Genomic DNA, 22,416 nt, shown 5'->3' on the forward strand with positions numbered 1-22,416 from the left:
CCCTCTGACAGCAGAGCGCTGCTCCCTGCACTGACCAATGATCCATCATCAATAATCAATAAACACAGTTCAACAATCTGAGTCTGAGTCACTGATTGATTCAAGTCTTTTATTGATCCTAGTGTTGATTCCTCTCAGCTCCCATGGCAACAAGGAACTCCTCTCAGCTCCCATGGCAACAAGGAACTGATGATGAGGAGATGAAGAGACAGACTGATGTTTATTAAGATTGGTGGTCTGATGTGGTCTGAGGTCTCTGGTCTGATGTGGTCTCTAGTGGACTGATGTGGTCTCTGGTGGTCTGATATGGTCTCTAGTGGACTGATGTGGTCTCTGGTGGTCTGATGTGGTCTCTAGTGGACTGATGTGGTCTCTAGTGGACTGATGTGGTCTCTGGTGGTCTGATGTGGTCTCTAGAGGTCTGATGTGGTCTCTAGTGGACTGATGTGGTCTCTAGTGGACTGATGTGGTCTCTGGTGGTCTGATGTGGTCTCTAGTGGACTGATGTGGTCTCTGGTGGTCTGATGTGGTCTGATGTGGTGTCTGGTCTCTAGTGGTCTCTGGTGGTCTAGTGGTCTCATGTAGTCTGATGTGGTCTCTTGAGGTCTGACATGGTCTCTGGTGGTCTGATGTGGTCTCTGGTCTGACATGGTGTATGTGGTCTGACATGGTGTCTGGTCTCTAGTGGTCTCATGTGGACTCTGGTGGTCTAGTGGTCTCATGCACTATGATTTGGTCTGATGTGGTCTCTAGTAGTCTGATGTGGTCTCTAGTGGTCTCTGGTGGTCTGACGTGGTCTCCAGTGGTCTGATGTGGTCTGATGTGATCTGACGTGGTCTCCAGTGGTCTGACGTGGTCTCCAGTGGTCTGATGTGGTCTGATGTGGTCTGACGTGGTCTCAGGTGGTCTGATGTGGTCTCTAGTGGACTGATGTGGTCTCAGGTGGTCTGATGTGGTCTCCAGTGGTCTGATGTGGTCTCTAGTGGTCTGATGTGGTCTCCAGTGGTCTGATGTGGTCTCTAGTGGTCTGATGTGGTCTCCAGTGGTCTGATGTGGTCTCTAGTGGTCTGATGTGGTCTCAGGTGGTCTGATGTGGTCTAGAGGTAAAGAAGGACTCGGACTCTGACACGTAAAGTGCTTTATTATGAGCAGAGAAGCGACCGACCTGTGAGTGATCTAGTGGTTCATAGTGACACAAGCTTCTTCACATTTTTCTGAACTAAACTCGACCTTTGGCCTCCTCCCCCTTTTACCCCCTTTCACCCCCCTTCCTCCCCCCTTTCACCCCCTTTTACCTAGAGCACTGTAAAAGAGAGTAAGGATACGCATTGGTTCAATGGAAGCGCCTCTTGATGGAGGAATATAGGACGAATCTCCTTGTTGTTTACAACTACTTCGGGGTAGAAAACCAGCATTCGAACAATAGTGACGGACGAGAGTTTCGCTATACAGTATATCTAATTTTTCATGTCACTATATCGCCGTTTAGACTAATCTGATGTTTGTAAAGTCTATAAAACCAATGATTGGACAAACATTACTATTTATGTGTGCACATTTTTGTAATTAGTCATGGTTATCATAGATTAGCCGGGCTAACGGCTAACGGTTAGCTACCTGTTTAACTTTAATAACTCAGTGACTCAATAAACGCTCCATGAAAAAATATTTTCTCCAGCGGATATCTGAGTTACAACATGACTGAGCTAACTGGAGTAGTTTCATGTCGTGTCTGACAACGGGAGGGTTTTAACAGCTGACGTCCTGCTGTTAGCTTAGCTACCGCCGTTAGCTTAGCTACCGTTAGCTTAGCAACCGCCGTTAGCTGTCCCTGTCAGCTGCAGCCACTGATGCTTTCTAGACACTGTGATTCCCCCAAACTGAATAAATACAACACATAGCAACACAAAACACACACACAGAAATAGTAATGTTCTTCAATCATTTCAGATTTGTCTAAACGGTGATAGGGCGTGAAAAATATGATATATAGCTAAACTCTCGTTCGTTACTATTGATCTCATTCAAATTACGTGCTGGTTTTCTACCCGGAAGTAGAATGTAAACAACAACAATAATTTAAGGACATTTATAGATCACCCACGTTAATAGCATCATTGAGGATCCTTTACAGATAAACATTAACACATAGGCGAGTAAAAAAAAAACACACACAAAAAAAACAGTTGTCTACATTAATGTTTCAATCTACATTTTGTAATAAACAAATTATAAGTATAATTTGATATGACCAAGACACCTAAAAACAAAAACACGGCCGTTTTCATCAATTTACAAGCAAGTGGGCAACACACATACATTGGAGTGAATGGGTTTTCTGGGCGCTTTTGCAATACCCACATCCTGCCACTAGGGGCGCAAAACCCTTATTACCACGGGAGTCAATGGTGGTGTCGTTCGTTAGCCTACTCTCTTTTCCAGTGCTCTACTTTTACTTTTACCCCCCTCTCACCCCCCCTCCCCCCTCCACCATGTTTTAACAACAGAGACATGCAACATAAAAGATCTTCACATGGAACCTCTCAGGTCCGACTACAGAACGTTTAGTACCTCCTCTTTTAAAAATGTACAGTATTAAAAGTTAATTTACTAAACTCACCTTTGTATTGATCTGATATTGATTATTATAATTATTATAATTATTATTATTATTAATTATTATTAGGATACGAATCTTGTTAATTAATAATAATTAAGTGAATATGATGATGATTCGTCATCAGGCTTGTTCTTGTTGTTGTGTTAAAGACTCAACGTTTAGTTTGACTCACACAAAAATAATCAAAGACAAAAAGAAACAAAACAAAACAACAACGTTTGGCTTCGGTTGTAAAGCAAAAAAGTGAGAGAGTGATGAAGACACGATGAAGACCAGAGGATGATGATGAGGATGATGATGAAGATGATGAGGTTGGGCTGTTTTCACAGTTTGAAGAGTGAAGCTGAGACGAGGAGGAAAGAAAAAGTTGGAGCTGAACTTTCACTCCTTCATTGATCCGATATTTAACGTTTGATCGATCAGTGAATCAGTGAAGGTCGTCACATCTCCAGCTCCACTGTTCCTCTTCTACAGAGTCCTCAGACTGGACCGGACCGGACCGGACCGGACCGGACTCTTAACCGTCCTGACACGAGGCATTCACTAAAACTGGGTCTTTTCAGCTTCACTGCGTGTCAGTGCTGAGGAGGTATGGAGCTACATTTGTGTCTTTATTATTCAATCAAAAAAAAAGTTGATTCAAACAAAAAAATATTTTCAATCAAATAATAAATCACTTCAATAAAAAAAAACCTATTCAATCCAAAAAAAGGTGTTTGAATGCAAAAAAAAATTGCACTTGAGCACTTTTTTTTCTTTGATTGAAAAGGTTTTTTTTGTATTGAGGTGAGTTATTATTTGATTGAAAATATTTTGGGGGATTAAAGTCATCTTTTTTATATTTGGGCCATTTAATGGGTAGGATATTGTGTCTTTATTATTCAATCAAACAAAAAAGTTGATTTAAACAAAAACATATTTTCAATCAAATAAGTCAAAAACATTTTCAATCAAAGAAAAAAAGGGTTCACACAATCTTTGGGGTCTCAAATATTATTATTTTTTGCATTCTAACATTTTTTTTGATTCAAGTGAAGTTTTTTTTGATTGAAAATATCTCTTATGTTTCAATCAACTTTTCTTTAGATTGAATAATAAAGACACAAATGTAGCTCCATAAGGAGGAAACTTGCTGTTTGTTCTCAAACCATCAGACGACTTAAACCTGTCGACTTGTTTTAAAGAGGAACTATGCAGGTCTGTTGTTTTGCTGATGCCCTGGTTACACTTACACGATTTAGTTTTTTGGAGTTCACGACAGTCATATGTCGGTCTCGGACAAGAAAATGCAGAAGCAATCACAGAAGAATATTTGGTAACCCGTTAAATACGTGATACTGTCAAGAAATAACCGTTAGTTTCATAGTAATGTCATGTTTTTCATAAAGGGAAAAGATTACACATGCTTCTCATGCTCTGAATATTTTGGGAAAGGCCAGAATGTTTCTCCATCAAGTCTTTCCAATTGGCCGTTTATTTCTGGGCTATTTCGAGACATTATGACGCAATTAATTGATATTTCTTGGCTGTAACTTGACATTATCACGTAATTAATGGCCTGTAAATTAAAGCTTGACCGAAAACTTTGATTTCAAGCACCAAATTGCAAAGTAACCTAAAGTTAAGTTAAAACAAATGCGTATTTCTGTGGTGGGTGTTAAATATATGTAATTCCTTAACAGTCAAAGTCGGAAAAAACTGTAATGTACTACCCATGATGTATGAGCAAAAAGAAGGGAAATTATGTAAAAACATGTCATAAAAAAGAATAGTTTAGTGAAGAATAGTGACGAGTCTGTCCACAAGGGGTCGCCAAAATCAACACACAATGAAAGTTCTTTGCAGCTGCTTTAAAGTAAAAATCCTGCATAGTTCCTCTTTAATCTTGAACATGGAGGCTGATCAGGGTTCGACTTCTTCGATCATCAGGTAGAAGAACTGATTCATTACTGATAATAATCAATCAATGGTTCTGACAGCAGTGAAGTGACGTGATGTTTAAAAACAAAACATAAAAAAAACAAAAAACAGCTGCAGTCAGATTCACTCTGAATAGTGTTTTCACTCAACCTCAACACTGATGTTTCTGCAGCAGCAGCGGTGACGTATGACAAGCGGATTTAACATTTAAAAGCTAAGTTTGACTATCCAGAATTAACATTGTAGATATAAACAACGTCTTTCTGACTAGTCGTAATTACATTTTGAATAGTTGGATTTTTCATCCAAGATATCTGTAATTCAGTTTTGCCTCGTCAAAAAGAACATTTCAGATATCCGCAACTACATTCTTCCTATAGGACAAATGACGTCACTTTTGCCATTCATGTGTATGGGGTTTGTCATTACAGATATCTACAATTCAGTTGCAGATATCCACTATGTGAATTACAGATATCTATAACTGAATTACGACTAGTACTACTTCCAGTTTGAGATATCTACAACGTCATTTCGCCTAGTCAAAACTTAATTTCAGATATCTGAAAAGTGACATGTAGGCTAGATATCTTTAATTGAGGTGAATTAAAGATATCTAGAACTTGAATTATGGCTAGTCAGAATCAAATTGTAGATATCCTAAACTGGAATTAGTACTAGTCATAATTCAGTTACAGATATCCATAGGCTAATTCACATAGCGGATATCTGCAACTGAACTATAGATATCTGTAATGACAAACCCCATACACATGAATGGTTAAAGTGACGTCATTTGTCCTATAGGAAGAACGTAGTTGTGGATATCTGAAATGTCCTTATTGACGAGGCAAAACTGAATTACAGATATCTGCAACACATATATAGTCCAGCTTTTAAATGTTAAAATGGGTTGCCATAGTGACGTCAATGCTGCTGCTGCTGCTGATGTCACACCGAGGCTGCTGACTCATGAGGGTTGGGAGGACGAAGGACAAGAGAGGAGGTGTAAGGTCACCGCAAAAAACAACTGAACTGACCAAACTGTGTCTGTGTCTGTGTCCCCCCCCGACCCCGACCCGGCCCCCTACCGGCCAATCACAGAGCAGAGTTTCCTGTGGGACACCGTGGAGGTCTGTGGTTGGTTGAATCTGGTTCGTGTGTTCGTCCTCTGCAGCAGCGACCTGCAGGGATTCTAACCTGCTGCCGTTTTTTTTTATTTACAGATGAGTTCAATAGTAGTAAAGCTGTAAAGCAGTTACCGGAGGCAACAGTTGTTCTAGGACCGCAGTTTCAGGACCGTTCGATTTACAGTACGTCACAGCGCCCCCCAACGTTCGGAAGTTGCTGCGTTACTATGGAAACGGTCACCGCTCCGGAGGCGATTATTTGAAATTTATATTCCAAGTTCACATTTTAAGTCTGAGTGGTTAGGTTTTTAGGCAACGAAGAAAGGAGTTGGTTAAAGGGACAACGAGGAGTTTTGTAAAAGCAAAGCGTTTATATACCGTCGTAGTTCCGACCATAAACGGCGATTCGGCGGCGTTATTCTCATGACTCGCCACGAAACCGAAAGTAAAGAAACGCTGGATGGCTCGACCAGCATTTCCGCCACCACTAATAATAACAAAGTAACTATAGAGACAAAATGATATATTTATCTAAAATGGGCCCATTAACAAGTGTGGGTAGCGTAGATTCATCCACATTAACGTGAGACTTTTTTATAACCAAATAGAAACTCCTCGTTGTCCCTTTAAGTTTAGTAAAAAGACCAGTGGAGTGTAGAATAGAGAGAGTCCAATGACTGTCCAGGAAGTAGTTCGGAGCACGTTCGAGGTGATTTGTAGTCGATAAATCTGACAGCAGTAACTTCAGATTTGGTAAAAAAAATAAAAAATAAAAAATAGCAGGTAATGGCAGTCTCCACTTGGTAGGAAGCGCTGTGACGTAAATCGAACGGTCCTAGAACTGCACTGCAAAAACTCAAAATCTTTCCAAGAATATTTGTCTTATTTCTAGTCAAAACTATCACATTATACTTAAAATAAGACCCATCAACTTAAAAGCAGCTTGTCTTTAGACACTTTTTACTTCTTTCAAGCAGGTTTTCACTTGAAATAAGTAGAAAAATCTGATAGTGGAGCAAGTTTTTCTTTCTTATTACAAGCACAAAAAACCTGCTTTCACTGGCAGATACTTATTTCAAGTGAAAATTAGTTTGAAACAATGAAAATGATCTGAAAACAAGTTCATTTTTAGGTGATGAGTCTTATAGAGTTTAGTTTTGACTAGAAATTAGACATTTTTACAAGAAATAAGACAAATATTCTTGGAAAGATTTTGAGTTTTTGCAGTGTGCGGTTACTCCGGTAGCTGCTGCAGCTTCATCCTACTCGATGAGTTTGATTTCTCGCACTGAGGTTTTTTTCGCCATTAGCAACTCTGCTGCTACGTGGGGGACAGGTGAATGTCCGGTTCACTGAATTAGAAGAAGAGTCTGTTATACCTGATAGTTCCTGGTTTTAGCCTGAAGAGTGAGGCGTTAGCGGCGGCGGCGTTAGCGGGATCTGGGAGGGAACCTGTAGTCCGGCCGGCTGCAGTGAGTGAGGACTGTGCCGCTGCGCTGCCTTCACTTGCATAAAAACTTGAGTGTCCACTGAAAATCTGATTCATTAGCTCCGTAGAAAACAGTAACAGCTGATCCGTGTGCTACCTGCACGCCGCCCGCCGCCGCTCCCACCTCCGAGCTCGGTTACATCATTCATATGCAAAAAATCATCTAAGTAGTTTAAATATGTTTGATAATATGTAGATTCTCATTGTTCTTCTGTTTATAAAAAAGTTTTTCTGTTCCGACTCTGGTAAGTGCTCAAGTTGTTTTGGAGTTTTGGAGGGCCAACGCGGCCGCGGCCTCGCCCTCATTCCTTTGGTTGCCAGGCGACCTGTCCGACCTGCTTTCTCGCCTCCAGCAGGTGAACATTTATTTGACCTTTTTTGGAGGGTTTTTTAAAATTTTTCGTTTAAGTCCAGCTCCATGGGCCTGGCTACTACATCCATCTTGGTCTGACTGGGTCCGGCCTCTCAATGCCGTCGCGACCAGATCACAAAGTCGTCGTCAATGACGCATCAACCCCGCTGCACGTTTCACCGGTCGCAGCAAAAAAACACGACAGAACAAACACGAACGCTCTGATGGATCATCGACTAGTTGGAAAACAGCCGATGTTCTCCAGTTGGAACCATCTCTACATGGTTCTGTTCAAGACCAAACAACTCATTAACTAATCAAATGATCGATAATCAAAACGATATTAAACCCACCATCGTTGTATCCTTACCAGATCTTCAGTTTTTAATTTATGATTGTAACATTTTAATATCAGTTCACTAAATTAGCTATCTAGTCTTTGGTATTTACCAACTTTACCAACTTTAAAACCAATTTCTGTAAGCTGGTGCGTAGGGGTGGGCGATACAGCAAAAATATCATATTACGATTTTATCACAATTTAAAAGAAGGGGTTAATAAAGTTTGTAAATTCGAATCCTTCACAATATAATATTGTCATTTGATTGGCCTATTTCATGAACTTCATGAATGTTTTTATGTCGCTTGATGTTCCGTTTGTCCTTTTGATGCTGCTCTTCATGTCTTTTAAATTGCCCCTCTGGGACGAATAAAGTGTTTTGAATATATCGGCCACCCCTACTTGTATGCGGATTATACTGATTTGCCCCTAATATTAAGCTTGTTTATCAGTGTGAAATGTGTTTTTGCTTTAAGCTATTACTATTATTTAGTTAAAAAATAAAAACAAAATAAAACTTTTAGTTTTTGCACTTATGTTGATATTCTTTTTCTGTTAGCATCGATGCTAAGTCCCTTGATTCAAAGTCAATGCTATAGCTAGCTAGTAGCTAAGCATTAGCTCTAAGTGCATGATGTTAATTTACCATTTGCTTGTCTGTTACATAATTTATCCCAGCTAATGTTTTATTCATCTGACGATCCAGATGTTGGCTCCATTAGTGGTGGGCATACCATAATGTGCACTTATCTGTCACTGATGAGTCAGCAAAATAAAACTGTTAGCTTAGAAGCTAATGTTAGCATCACATGCCTCCATTTTTAACGGAAAATGTAGAGAAAATAATTAGTTGACTGATTGAAAATTGAACCAGCTTCTATAAGTTTTAGCATATTTGCTGTTTTTCCATCTTCTCAGATATGAGGATCTGATTATTAATAATAATCAATCAATAACTGAACTGACCAGTAGGCTCAGCTCTAATCTGAAGCTTTTCTGTTTTCAGAGTTGTGTTTATTTCTCTCTCTGTAACTGGACCAGGTCTTGATCAGGCCTGAGTGATTGTGCAGCAGGTTTGAATGCGTCATTAACTCCTGATCGGGTCTCGATGCGTCTCGACCTCGAAGCTCGTCTTCTGTCTCACACATTGTCAGAGCAAAAAAAGTGTCCAAGAAAAACAACAAGGAAACGATAACGACATGCTTGTTTATAAAAATATCTGAGAAGACTGACAAGAGATCTCTGTGTTAGTGGATCAGAGCGCCCCCTGGTGGTGCTGTGCTGTGAAGTGCATCAGCTGTATTGCGTAGTGATGAGAGGTAACTGAGCTGTGTAGCTTATCTGAGTCTGGACGCTGTCCAGTTTCTTCCTGCTGTGAGTCAACAGGCTGCCGGATGGTTCCACCACTGGACCCATATAACCGAGTCCAACTGTCTCCAACTCAAACTCTACTCTGAAGGATTTAGACACGATTTACGGCCGAATTAGTAGATTCGTCCAGTCGACCGGTGTGATCAGAGTGTGAAGCTCCTGGGACACGTTTGTCTGGAGGTTTCAACCGCATCTCATGGTCTTCTTCAACATTGTCGTGGTGCAAGGTGCTGCATGTACAACCACCAATCATATGACCAACGTTGTGTCTCAATTCGAATACTTCCATACTGTGCGTCTCAAATGACAAGTACGTCAAAACGCAGTGTAGCCTACTGTAAGAACCTGGATGGTTTCACTCGTAACGGCCAAAAAGGGACCACTGGCGACAGTTGGCGACCATTGGGGACCACTGTTGACCATTGGCGACCATTGGGGACGACTGGCAACCGTTGGCGACCATTGGGGACCACTGGCGACCATAGGCGACCGTTGGCGATCGTTAGTTCCCAGTAAGTGCACAACAACAGTATTTGATTTGGGACAACACTAACTATCGAAATTTGTGCACTTTGAACTCATAAGTCACGACTTTGTAGCGTTCCAGGCAACCCCCCGTAACTCGTGTTTTTCCGACCTGTTACCCGTATAAATGCACTATAACGGCAGTCAAACCCGTAACTTCGGAAAAACAGCCTGGAACGCACCATAAGTACATTGTGTAGATAGTAAACTACATAACAGTGAACTCATGGAAGGATTCGAATTGAGACACTGCACAAGTTCGGTCATGTGACACCCCGCTAAGGCGTTGGCGACCATTGGCGACCATTGGCGATCGTTAGTTCTCACTAAGTGCACGACAACAGTATTTGATTTGGAACAACACTAACTATTGAAATTTGCGCACTACGGAAGTAAAGCCGCGTTCCAGGCAGGCTTTTGAACTCGTAAGTCACGACTTCAAGTCACGACTTACGACTTTGTAGCGTTCTGGGCAACCCGTAACTCGTGTTTTTCCTACCTGTTACCCGTGAAAATGCACTACAACGGCAGTCAAACTCTTAACTTCGGAAAAACACGAGTTACGGGTTGCCAGGAACGCACCATAAGTACATAGTAAATTACATGACAGTGAACTCATGGAAGGATTCGAATTGAGACACTGCACAAATTCGGTCAGGAAAAAGAAGATGTTGGCAACCATTGGCGACCGTTGGCGATCGTTAGTTCCCAGTAAGTGCACAACAGTATTTGATTTGGGACGACACTAACTATTGAAATTTGCGCACTACAGAAGTAATGTTGCGTTCCAGTCACGACTTCAAGTCACGACTTAGGACTTTGTAGCGTTCCAGGCAACCTGTAACTCGTGTTTTTCCGACTTGTTACCCGTGAAAATGCACTACAACGGCAGTCAAACTCTTAACTTCGGAAAAACACGAGTTACGGGTTGCCTGGAACGCACCATAAGTATATAAAAGGATTTGAATTGAGACACTGCACAAGTTCGGTCATGTGACGCCCCGCTAAGGAAGGCTGTGAGATACGGATGAAAGCTGCCGGTGAGTGGACCTTGTGTTCAAGACCACTGACTTCATATTTCATATTGAATAAGTAAACTTGTGCTGTGATGTGACAGTTTCACAAAAACAAAAACCATTTAGTAAAAAACAAACGAGGAGCGGGAAGAGAGGTCGTCGTCCTCCTGTGGCTGAGGACGGAGGACGAGTCAACAGTTGTGTGGATGAGGTATGTGGCGTAGAAACGTGACCCGCAGCGGCTCGTCTCGACTCTGATCACACCGGACGATGTTTTGTTTTTTTTCCTCATTAAAACCTTTTGTGCAACTAAATCTTTTGAGGCCGTTGGCGGCGCTTGGCGAGCAGGCGGGACCGTCGTCGGCAACCGACCCCACCTGCTCCAGATTGTCTCAAGGCAAAAAATATGAAGGATATTGAAACTGTTGAACTGGCACTGAGTAGTTTGGCAAAGTCTCCACCAGACAGACTGTTGTGATGCTGTGTGTTGTGTGAACCTGTAAATACTTGTTGTAAATATAAAATTAGAAATGTGTAACATAACAAACTTAGACGGAGGCAAACGAGAACCACGGGCGTCGTGGCGCGTTATGAGGTTGTTGGACTGTGTGGCATTTTTTCTTCATTTAGCTTAATCTGTTCCGTTTTGGATAGTGAAGGTAGATGCGGTTTAAAGCGGAAAAATCTCAGTCTGGACTCTGAGGTTCGTTTTTCTGTCGCTGCTTCGACTTCGGCAGCTTTGGCATCCTGTCGTCTCCACTCTTCCGGCGGCACTCCGGGTCAGTCCGGCCCCGTGGTTGAGACCGAGGCCTGCGGACCGTCGCTGCCGTACTGGCCACCTCCGCCCCCGTTGCCCCCCCCGCTGCCCCCGCCCTCGGGCTCCTCCTGGCTGGGCGAGGCCTCGTCGCTCGGGCCGCCCCGCGACGTGACCGAGGCGGTGGTGGTCTCGGGGGAGGCGCTGTGGGCTTCCTGCGGGGCGCAGCCGGGATGGTTCTTACGGAAGTGCTGATTGAGGATGGCCTGGAAGGAAGTAGGGATGTCACGATAATTAATAATCACGGTGTTACGATTTTCACGATTATTATGCATTAATTAATTTCACAACACTAAGAATGTGTAAAATCAAATATAGTCAAAATATAATTACATTAGTCATTGTTCAGTCCCTCCAGGAATTCGCGATGTCGTGATCGCAACAATTAACGCAAATAGAGTAGCCACTCTCCCTTCTTTATTCAAAGACTGGACTGTTTTAATGGCATTTTAAAACAGTTGTTTAACCGCCATTTTTAAGGAGACGTTTTAATTAAGTAAAACAACTTTCAACTCTATGTAATTGTCCAGTGCCTTTCTTAACAAGTGGAAAATTGCTGGTATAACAGGACCTCAGATTATTTTGTGACATTTCAAAATTTTCAATTTTACTTTGATTTTTAATTATTCAGAACCAAAAGGTAACTTTTTGCAACTTTCACTGTCTCCCGCAATTTAAAACAACTTAACTTAAAACATCACAACATGGAACACAATTTTTTCAAAATGTGGCCGCGATATCAGGCATTTTAGGCCGCAACAATCACAAAAAAAGCCCGCGAAATCCTGTAGGGACTGATTGTTTACACAAAATATTTCAAGTATCTAATAGTATATGACCAATTATTAACCCCCCAGGGGAAGCGTTTGAAATATTCAGGTCATAAATTGTTTTTTTTTTAAATACAAATGACACGCTAACATTTAAATTCCTACCAATTCAATGTTACGTTAGTTAAATGGACCAGTATCTGAGCATTTACCTTTATTTTGGCACACATCTGCCGATACGGTTCCGACATAATCTTTTTTGGGAAGTGACGGTATTTAGGAATCTTTACGATTAATTGTGGCGTTTAATACCGCGATTAATTTAATGAAAACAAGTAACGGTGATTTCCCTACCTGGAAGGGGAAGCTCTTGCCACACACGTGGCAGTGGAAGGGCTTGTTGCCCGTGTGCTTGCGGATGTGGTACTCCAGCTGATCCTTGCGGGTGTACTTCTTCCCGCAGATGCGGCAGACGAACGGCGTGATGCCCATGTGCAGCCGCATGTGTCGGTCCAGGCTGCCCTTCTGGTTGAAGGACTTGCAGCAGTAGATGCAGGTGAGCCGCGGGTTGTAGCGGAACCAGCGGTCGCCCACCTGCTCCCTAAGGTAGTCCTCGTAGCCGCCCATGTCGAACGCTGCGTTTTCTTCCCCCTGATGGAGAACACGATGTTAAAGGGATAGTTCACTCAAAATTCAAATTTCACTCATTATCTACTCCCCCTCATGTGGACTAAGGGCTGGGAGAAGTTTCAGAGTCCTCCGTGGCTTCTCGGAGTTACAGGGGGTCTCGGCGTAGCAGTGCATGTCAGTGCATGTCAGTGCATGAATACATTTCCAAGACAAATATTTTTACTTTTACTCGAGTTAATTTCTAGGAAGGCTTAAAAGTACTCGTTATTTTCAGGTCTGCTCTTTTTTTTCTTTTTTTTTCTAAAATCCTATTGGACACAAGCTGTGTTTGTCAAAGAAGGAAACCCTAACCCCTAAAAGCAGCACATCAGTGCAGCTGCTTTCAAAGAGTTCATTCTCACAAACAAGAGTTAAAAGCTCCTTAAATTCATTTAGAAAAAATTATAGTCATTCATTGATGTGAAAAATAAGAAATTTACTCTTACTCTTACTTTTACTTAAAGTAAATTTAAAAGCATGTACTTTTGGATACCTTTAAAGTACTTTTTTAACATGTCGACTGGTCTACTTTTACTTGTAACTGAGTAAAATTTGACCAGTAGTATTTGTACTCTTACTCAAGTACTGGGGTCGAGTACTCTGTCCATCTCTGCACTCAACATGACTCAAGTAGTTGAAAAAGGAAACCTTTATACAAAACACAAGTAGAAAGAGGTTCAGCAGCACCTCGACATGTTACAACATACACCACCAACATGAGGCGACGCTTCTGAAGAAGACGGAAGTTAAGCAGCTGTGCTGCTGAACTTCTCTCTACTTGTGTCTGGTATAAAATAGGGCTGTCAAACGATTAATTTTTTTAATCGCGATTAATCGCATTTTTTCCATAGTTAACTCGCGATTAATCTCTATTAAAAATATTATATATGGCGCTTTGGACTTTCAACCCTCCAAAGTGTTATAATCTCTAGACAAACAACTTTTAGACCAGACCTAGCAGGCCTAGTACCTAATCATAACACATGATGCATGAAACTCACACAGAATTGAAACGAATTGCATCCAGTGGAAATTGCCCTTTACTTTGCTACGCCTCTGCCTGGCCATGTGCATTTGTTGACAACAGAAGCCGTCAAAAAATCAATACATCGCCACGTGCATTTGTTGACAACGGATGCCGTCAAAAAAATCAATACATGGCCATGTGCATTTGTTGACAACAAAGCCGTCAAAAAATCAATGGATAGAGCTGTGGATATATGTTAGACTGTGTATATTTGTGTAGCAACCAACTTGAAGGTGCCTTACCGCCACCTACTGGACTGGAGGTCCCACACTCCAGTCCTCCAGTCCAGCAGACAGAGGACAAAATGGGCCGCGATTAACCGCGATTAAAAAATTTAATCGCGTTAATTTTTTTAATTAATCTAATCGCGATTAACGCGTTAACTCTGACAGCCCTAGTATAAAATAATTAAAATACAGACTCTATTAACCCTTCTGGACTGAGACCACCCGACACAAAACCAGCTTTTTACCTTTTACTCTTATTTTACTAACAAGAAGAGTGTGTTTTTAATGCTAACGACTAAAATGTTGACGAATTAAATACAAATTACTTTAAATTTATTGAGGTAACAAACAAACAAATCACACTTTTCCTCCATACCTGGTTAAAGGGATAGTTCAACATATTGGCAAATTGGCCCATTGCCATAATCCCTATAGTCATACTGTAGCAGTAGGTTACCTGGGAGTTGGGCTGCCGCAGCTCGTCCGGCCGGTTGGGCGACTCGCTCTTCGCTCTCTGGCGCTCGGCCAGGACGACCACGCTGCCGGTGGGACTGAACCTGACGGACACAAATACACACACGTTAAAGGGATACGCCGACATTTTTTTTCGTGTCTTGCCTCACTCCCGAACCCATGACCAGTAGATAGACACCATCCTTTCGACTGTGTGTGCAGTAACAAGGGAGATACGGGCAGAGCTGGCGCACCGCTAATTAGCTTAGCTCAAACACTGGAAGTGTATGGGTAGTGTTAGCCTGCCTCCTACCTGAGCTGAAATCAGCAGTCAGAAGCTGATTTCATTTTAGCTCTAAACTCTGTAAATATATCACTTTATCAACATTTCAAACATGTTTAGGAGAGAAAGTAGCCGTTTAGATCAGCAGTGTGTCGTTAATTTGTCTAAATACCAGCTGTTTACAATTTTGTTCAGACGGATTCGGCGCTACTCAAGCTAGCCGTTGTGACCAACGCACTTCCAGTTACTTTCACAAAATAAAACACCCGTTGCCCTTTACATACAGAAAACCATGACGATAGAATTTGTGCTTTTACTTTGAAACAGGAAGCTAACCTACCCTCGATGTAGCTAGCTTGAACCAAAATAAACCGTCTTTGCTTGAACCCTCCGTTTTGACCGATCTCGTCCCGTTAGCGGCATTTGACCGCTCAAGGTGCCTTACCGGAGAGTTTTGTCAGCTCTGAGACGAAGATCGGCCCGCCGGTTTCCATTTAGAGTTGCTGAAGAGTTTCTCTGATGACTTTAGGTGGAGGCAGGCTAACACTACCTATACACTTCCAGAGTTTGAGCTAAGCTAATTACGGGCGATACGGCTCTATCTCCCTTGTTACTGCACGCACAGTCGAAAGGATGGTGTCTATCTGCTGGACTCGGGAGTGAGGCAAGACCAAGGGGGCAGTTGTGGGTCTGAGAAGTGAAGCTCACTTCCGCGTTCAACAAACTGCAATCCCCTCTTCTTCCTCTGGGGGCTGGTGTCAGAAAGCAGCATTCTCCATAGACCCCCATGTTAAAATCACCGACTTTACATCCTCAGTAAACATGTTAAAAGCCTGGTGTCAGAACGTTTTTTCGTCTCAATCGATAGTTTCTACCCCCACACACACTCTGAGGGGGGTGAATTTTTTTTTAACTCTATAGTTTTACTGTTATTAGGTTAAAACTCTGGCCAATTAGGGCGCGGAAACGTTGAGTGACAGGTCCGAGCAGCTCCGTGGACAGCTGCTTCGAGGCCAGTGGGCGGGTTCTCGGCCGGCCAATCCAACATGGCGCTGTTCAGGCCGCCATATTTGAGTCACAAAAACGACTCCCCAAAACCAATGGGGGACGTCACGGACGCTACGTCCATATTTTTTACAGTCTATGCATCATCCAGGTCAGAGGTCAGCCTACAGACCCCGGATGTTGATAACAGCTAACCCCGGACTCAGAGGGGAATAGCACTAGCATATCAGAACTAAATATTGGTGAAATGAAGGAGTTTCTCTGCAGATAATGTGTTATTTAGAGGCTGCATTCTGCTGCCCTGTAGACTCCATTATACGGATATACGCGCCTCTCGGCTGGAGCTCATTTCATCACAACCACTTGTAATGACACCAAAGTTATCTGGGGGAGGAAATGATCGGATTTTATGCTAGAAATAAGGTCCAGAATGTAAAAAACGGCAATTATCCTTTAACACACATCGGCGCTGCATCCTGACTGTCTCACCTGTCCGCCTCACTGAAGCTGGATGACGGTTGGACGCTCCGAGCCACCGGCCCCGTGAGCAGCGTGCTGCGTCCCGACGTGTCGATCATCACCGTGGCGCCGCCCCCCTCCTCCACCGGCCCCCCCTCGTCGCCGTGGTGATGCTCCCCGGCGCCGATCCACTCCTCCATCCGCTCCGTCTTGATCCTGACCCCGTCCACCACGCCACCGCCGCCGCCGCCGCTCTCCTCGGCGCTGCCGCTGCCGCTGCGCTCCAGCTCGCCGCTCGTCTCCACGTACCACTGCCCCGCGCGGTTGATGCGGAGGATCGGCTCTTTGCCCGCGCGGCCGACGGCGGCGGCGTTCCCGGCGTTCCCGGGTCCCTCCATCCCGCTGTGCTCCACGGTCGGCGGCGGGCTGATGGACTCCTCGATGGGACTCACCGCCTCCACGTCGCCGCCTCGCGGGCCGAGGATCCGCAAACCGCCGCCTCTTCCCGCCGCCTCCAAGATCCTCCTGGATCTACAGCCGCAACAATTCACTCAGATTAATCCAACAATAATCACAATAATCGATTATTAAATTAATCATCAACTATTCTGATAATCTAATAATCGAAAAAAAAAGTCAAAATTCTCTGATTCCAGCTTCTTCAATGTGAATATTTCTGGTTTCTTTGTTCCTTTATGACAATAAACTGAGTCTCTCTTCAATGAATTGTTTAATTCAATGGTTCTCAAAGTGGGCTCTTTTTCTTAAATTTTTTCCACTTTTTTCTAGAATTTTAAAACTTTTTTTTTTTTTGAGAAATTTTCACCACTTTTTTTTTTAATGAGAAATTTTACCTCTTTTTTTCTAGAAAATTTTGAACTTTTTTTTATCTTACCACTCTAGAATTTTTTAAAAACTTTTTTATTAGGAATTTTACCACTTTTTTCTAGAACTTTTTTTTGGAGAATTTTTACCACTTTGTTCTAGAAATGTTTAAGCATTTTTGGAGATATTGTACCACTTTTTTTTCCAGAATTTTCTACAATATTTCCAAAAATTCACGCCATTGGCCCTAATTTGAACATACATTGACTAAAAAAAGTAACGTTCTTCAGTCTCAGAAGAACAAATATTTGTGTATTTCTGGTGTTTGCTTAAAAAATTGTGGTCCGTGGTCTAGTTTGTGTCATTTTCAGAGTCCTTGATGTTAAAAAGTTTCAGAACCACTGGTTTAAAATCATCAGATGAGTTGATAATGACAGTAACCGTCATCTGCTAACCCTACCTGGACCCCTGCGCCTCCTCGTCCCGGGACTCCTCGTCCAGGTCGGCCAGGCTGATCTTCAGGTGGATGCCCTCCAGGATCTGCGTGCAGCGGTCGATGATGTGCTGCATCTGCAGGAAGCTGGCGGCCGTCAGGTAGCTGATGATGTCGGCCAGCTGCAGGCAGAGCCGGCCCGTGTAGCAGAAGCTCAGCAGCTGCTCGAACACCGACGGGTTGCGGATCACCGTCAGCGACACGGTGCTCATCTGGCTCAGGGACATGTGGTCCCGGAAGTACGGCGAGCTGGCGGCCAGCACCACCTTGTGGGCGCGGAAGCTCTGGCCCTGCACGTTGACCACGATGTCGCACAGGCGGCCCTGAACACGCAGCTGGTTCAGGTGGCTCAGGACCGAGTTGCTGAAGTCCGGGATGTCCAGCTGGATGCTGCCGGAGCGCTCCATGCTGCAGGGAATCTGCAACCAGACCACAGAGTCAGAGATTGAGTTTCTATTAAAGGGATAGTTCACCCAAAGAGAATTTTCAGAGTCCTCCGTGCCTTCTCGGAGTTACAGTGGGGCTCCACGCAGCAGTTTTTGTCCATATAATGGGGCTCACTTTTCTTCGTCCAAAAAGACACACCAAAAAACATCCAAATACCTCCATACTGCTCATCTGTAATGTCCCTCTTGTATTGAAGCCCCGACATGAGAAATTGTTCCAAAAAAAATTAAATAAGTCTATAATTTAAGCTTGTTTGTAGCGGAAGCTCCCAGTGTCTCAGTTCACTGTTCTTCCTGTGTCAGTGCAAATCTCTCATGTTGGGGCTTCAATACAAGACGGACATTACAGACGAGCAGCATGGAGGTATTTGGATGTTCTTTGGTGTGTCTTTTTGGACGAAGAAAGTTGGTATCCATTGACAACCATTATATGGACAAGTACTGCTACGCGGACCCCCCCCCCCCCCGTAACTCAGAGAAGGAACGGAGGACTCTGAAACTTCTCACAGCTCTTAGTCGACATGAGAGTGAGTAGATAATGAGTGAAATTTGAATTTTGGGTGAACTATCCCTTTAAATCAGTCAGAGCAGACGTCACCGTTTTACTGAATCAGGATCAGAAATGTTTTTATTGCCAAGAGCAGTGAAGGTCGGTTTAGAGCACAAAGAACTTGACGTGGTGTCAGGTGCAAACACAAAGGTACAAAAAATAGTAAAAGGTAGCGATGAAATAGAATAAATTAAAATATTCGGTAACACTTTACTGGAATAGGTATTCATAAGATTGACATAACACTGTCATAAACATCAATGAATACTTATGACAGCTGTGGTTAAGTGTCATTCGGTAAGTTATGTCACTTTTGATGCAAAGTTGACATTGTTTGAGATGTTTTTGTTATGAGAACTTGACATAATTTTTTAAGTTTGTCCATTAGGTCTGCTATGACAGTTTAAATTGTCTTTATGTCAAGTTATCAGAACAAAAACATCTCAAACAATGTCAACTTTGCATCAAAAGTGACATAACTTACCGAATGACACTTAACGACAGCTGTCATAAGTATTCATTGATGTTTATGACAGCTGTTATGTCATGGTTATGACAGTGTTATGTCAATCTTATGAATACCTATTCAAGTAAAGTGTTACCTTAGGATTTATATAAAAAGAATAAAATTGAATAGAATAATAAGATAAAGATAGATAGATAGATAGATAGATATATACAGAATACAGAAAAAGTTATGGTGCAAATTGTTGTGGTTGTGCAGAAGGTGGCAGTGACATCACTGAGTGGGGGCGTGGCCTAGGTAACATACATGATGTATGATGTTTGTTTCCTACGACGGCTACAAACACTTTTTTATTACTTTTAACACTTTTTCAAAACTGTTAATGCTCAACACATTCAAACACGTGTCGGCCAGTTTGTTCTTTTGAACCTCACTTCATTTTTCTTTTATTTCATTTAGTAATTTAACTAATTTTGTTACTTTTTCTTTCTCTTTTTTTTTGGAAACATTCAGTCCAAAAAGCGAACGACTCATCTCAGAGCAGCTTCACAGAACGTACAGTTTATATTTTAACAAGAAGACAGGATGGAAGTGACCTAAGTTTCTGCAGTAAAAACTTTATTTAAACTGAAAGTTACTGCAGGAAAAGAAAAAAGAGAAATCTGCATCAAAGCTGCACCACATCTTCTTCATCGTCTTGACATTGACTAATGAGCCTCAAACACCTGTGGTGACTGTGTTTCCTGTGTTTTATCTGTTTACACAACTTCAATCAGCTGTTTGCTTATCAATAAGAATGAAACACATACACACACAGGACATCATCAGTGTGTTTCAGTTGCAGAAACTGAACACGTTGCAGGTCAAATCTGTTGATTTGGGGGGAAAAAGGTTCATAACATCTGTATAAAAGTGTAAAGAGATGAACTTTAACTTCCTGCACTGCAAAAACTCAATATCTTACCAAGAATATTTGTCTTATTTCTAGTCAAAACAAATCTGATTCTACTTAAAATAAGACTCGTCACATAAAAAGTAGCTTGTTTCTAGACACTTTTTTCTGATAAATGTTTCTTTCTTATTACAAGCACAAAAAACTTGCTTTCACTATCAGATTTTTCTACTTATTTCAAGTGAAAATTAGTATGAAACAAGTGAAAATGATCTAAAAACAAGTTCATTTTTAGTCAATGAGTCTTATTTTAAGTGGAAAGAGATTCGTTTTGACTAGAAATGAGACATTTGGACAAGAAATAAGACAAATATTCTTGGAAAGATTTTGAGTTTTAGCAGTGTGTGTGTTACTGTTCCTCATGTCACCTGCTCAGACTTTCCTCTGTCTCTCACCCTGAGGTTTCTCCGGATGTTGTTATGATGCTGCGTAAAGACTTAAAAATGGGATATACAGATAAAGTAGCCTCAAACTGCTTCTGCCTGTTCACATCCAGCTAAAACGGAAATGGCTGCAGACAAATTTGCCATCAAAGAATGACTGGATCACCACTGTCAACAAACAAAATACAATGCATGTAAAAACTGACCTACGAGCTGAACAGTTTACTAAGTACTGGGAAAAGTGGACTTAATATTCTCTAAGGTGTAACTCCTTGTCTGTGTGAATGGTAACTCCATTTTGTTCTAATGTATGACCCATGTCAACCTGTCTGTTCTACACTGCAAAAACTCAAAATCTTTCCAAGAATATTTGTCTTATTTCTTTTCAAAATGTCTCATTTCTAGTCAAAACTAATCTCTTTCCACTTAAAATAAGACTCATCGCCTAAACCTGAACTTTTTAGATCATTTTCACTTGTTTCAAACTAATTTTCACTTGAAATAAATAGAAAAATCTGCCAGTGAAAGCAAGTTTTTTGTGCTTGTAATAAGAAAGAAAAACTTGCCCCACTATCAGATTATTTTAAGTGAAAACATACTTGAAAGAATTTTAAAAAGTGTCTAAAAACAAGCTACTTTTTAATGTGATGAGTCTTATTTTAAGTAGAATTAGATTTGTTTTGACTGGAAATAAGACAAATATTCTTGGTAAAAAATCTTTGTTTTTGCAGTGTATATGATTTTGTTCTGTCTCTGTTTTATATTTCCCTGTTTGTCCTTTATTGTTGGAAAAAAAAAGAACTGAAAACTTAATAACTTAATAATAAAAAAGAAAGTTTCAAAAAAAATAAAGAAACAGCTCAGGTCACATCACAGGTGAACACACACACACACTGAGACCAGCTGTCACACCTGGGGGGCTCCACAGCAGAACCAGAACCAGAACCAGCAGCAGCAGCACTGACAGCTGATCCGGTCTGATCCGGATCAGCTGATCTAGCAGGACCCAGACCCAGTAGCAGCTACAAGAACCGGACCACACCGGTCTGACAGCTCAGATCCAGATGTGTGCCAGTGTGACCCGGGGGACCAGGTGTGCAGCAGCAGCAGCAGCAGCAGCAGCAGCAGCAGCAGCAGGGTGGCTCTCACCTGAAGGGGGGGCAGAGGGGTTCTGGTTTCAGGGTGCGGTGCTGTCTTGTCCTCGGTCCAGTCCGGCTCAGCTCGGCTCGGCTCGGTTCGGTCCAGTCCGGTCCAGTCCACCTCGGCTCGGCTGCAGCTCCACCCGCCGCCCGCTCCTCCTCCTCCAGGCTGCGGAGCTCCAGCGGCGGTCGCGTCGGGGGCTCAAGGCCGGAGAGCAGCAGCGGAGCTCGGCCTCGGTTCCGTCTGCAGCCGCTGTGCCGCCGCCGCCGCCATCGGTTCGGTTCGGTTCGGTTGTGTTCAGACTCTGCTGCTGCTGCTGCTGCTGCTGCTCCGACCCGCTCTCATCTTCCCTTTTTCACGGCAGCAGAAGGGCCGCGGCTGCAGGAAGGAAGGAAAGAGGGAAAGGAAGAAAACGCGGCGCGGGGCATGCTGGGAGATGGAGTTCACGGCGCAAGGGAGAGCTGCACGGCGAACCCGAACCGCTCTCTGAGACTAAGACTCCACTTCCCGGCATGCATCTGTGATGGAAGATGAGGGGTCATGACTCGTGATGGCACGTTGAGTTTTGGCAAAGTGGAGCACACACACTCTCACACACACACACACACACACACACACACACACACACCTCATCACTGTTATTATGTTTGAGCAGCATGACGTCATCCAGACTGACACCTCACCTGTGATA

General features: G+C 42.6%; 1 protein-coding gene across 1 annotated transcript; it reads right to left on the minus strand.

Annotated features, from left to right (window-relative positions):
• Positions 1-11,528: 11,528 nt before the first annotated feature.
• Positions 11,529-21,993, minus strand: zbtb37 (zinc finger and BTB domain containing 37). Its single transcript, XM_085775198.1, has 6 exons — positions 21,735-21,993; positions 17,756-18,207; positions 16,501-17,001; positions 14,728-14,827; positions 12,702-12,998; positions 11,529-11,783 (listed from the first exon to the last, which is right to left on the minus strand). Exons 2-6 carry the CDS (start codon positions 18,193-18,195, stop codon positions 11,544-11,546), a joined length of 1,578 nt encoding a protein of 525 aa, XP_085631324.1. The 5' UTR covers positions 18,196-18,207; positions 21,735-21,993; the 3' UTR covers positions 11,529-11,543.
• Between the last annotated feature and the right edge of the window lie 423 nt (positions 21,994-22,416).

This window comes from Trachurus japonicus, chromosome 4, assembly GCF_045865225.1.
Source record: "Trachurus japonicus isolate A0001 chromosome 4, Traja_1.0".
Lineage (NCBI taxonomy): Eukaryota > Metazoa > Chordata > Actinopteri > Carangiformes > Carangidae > Trachurus > Trachurus japonicus.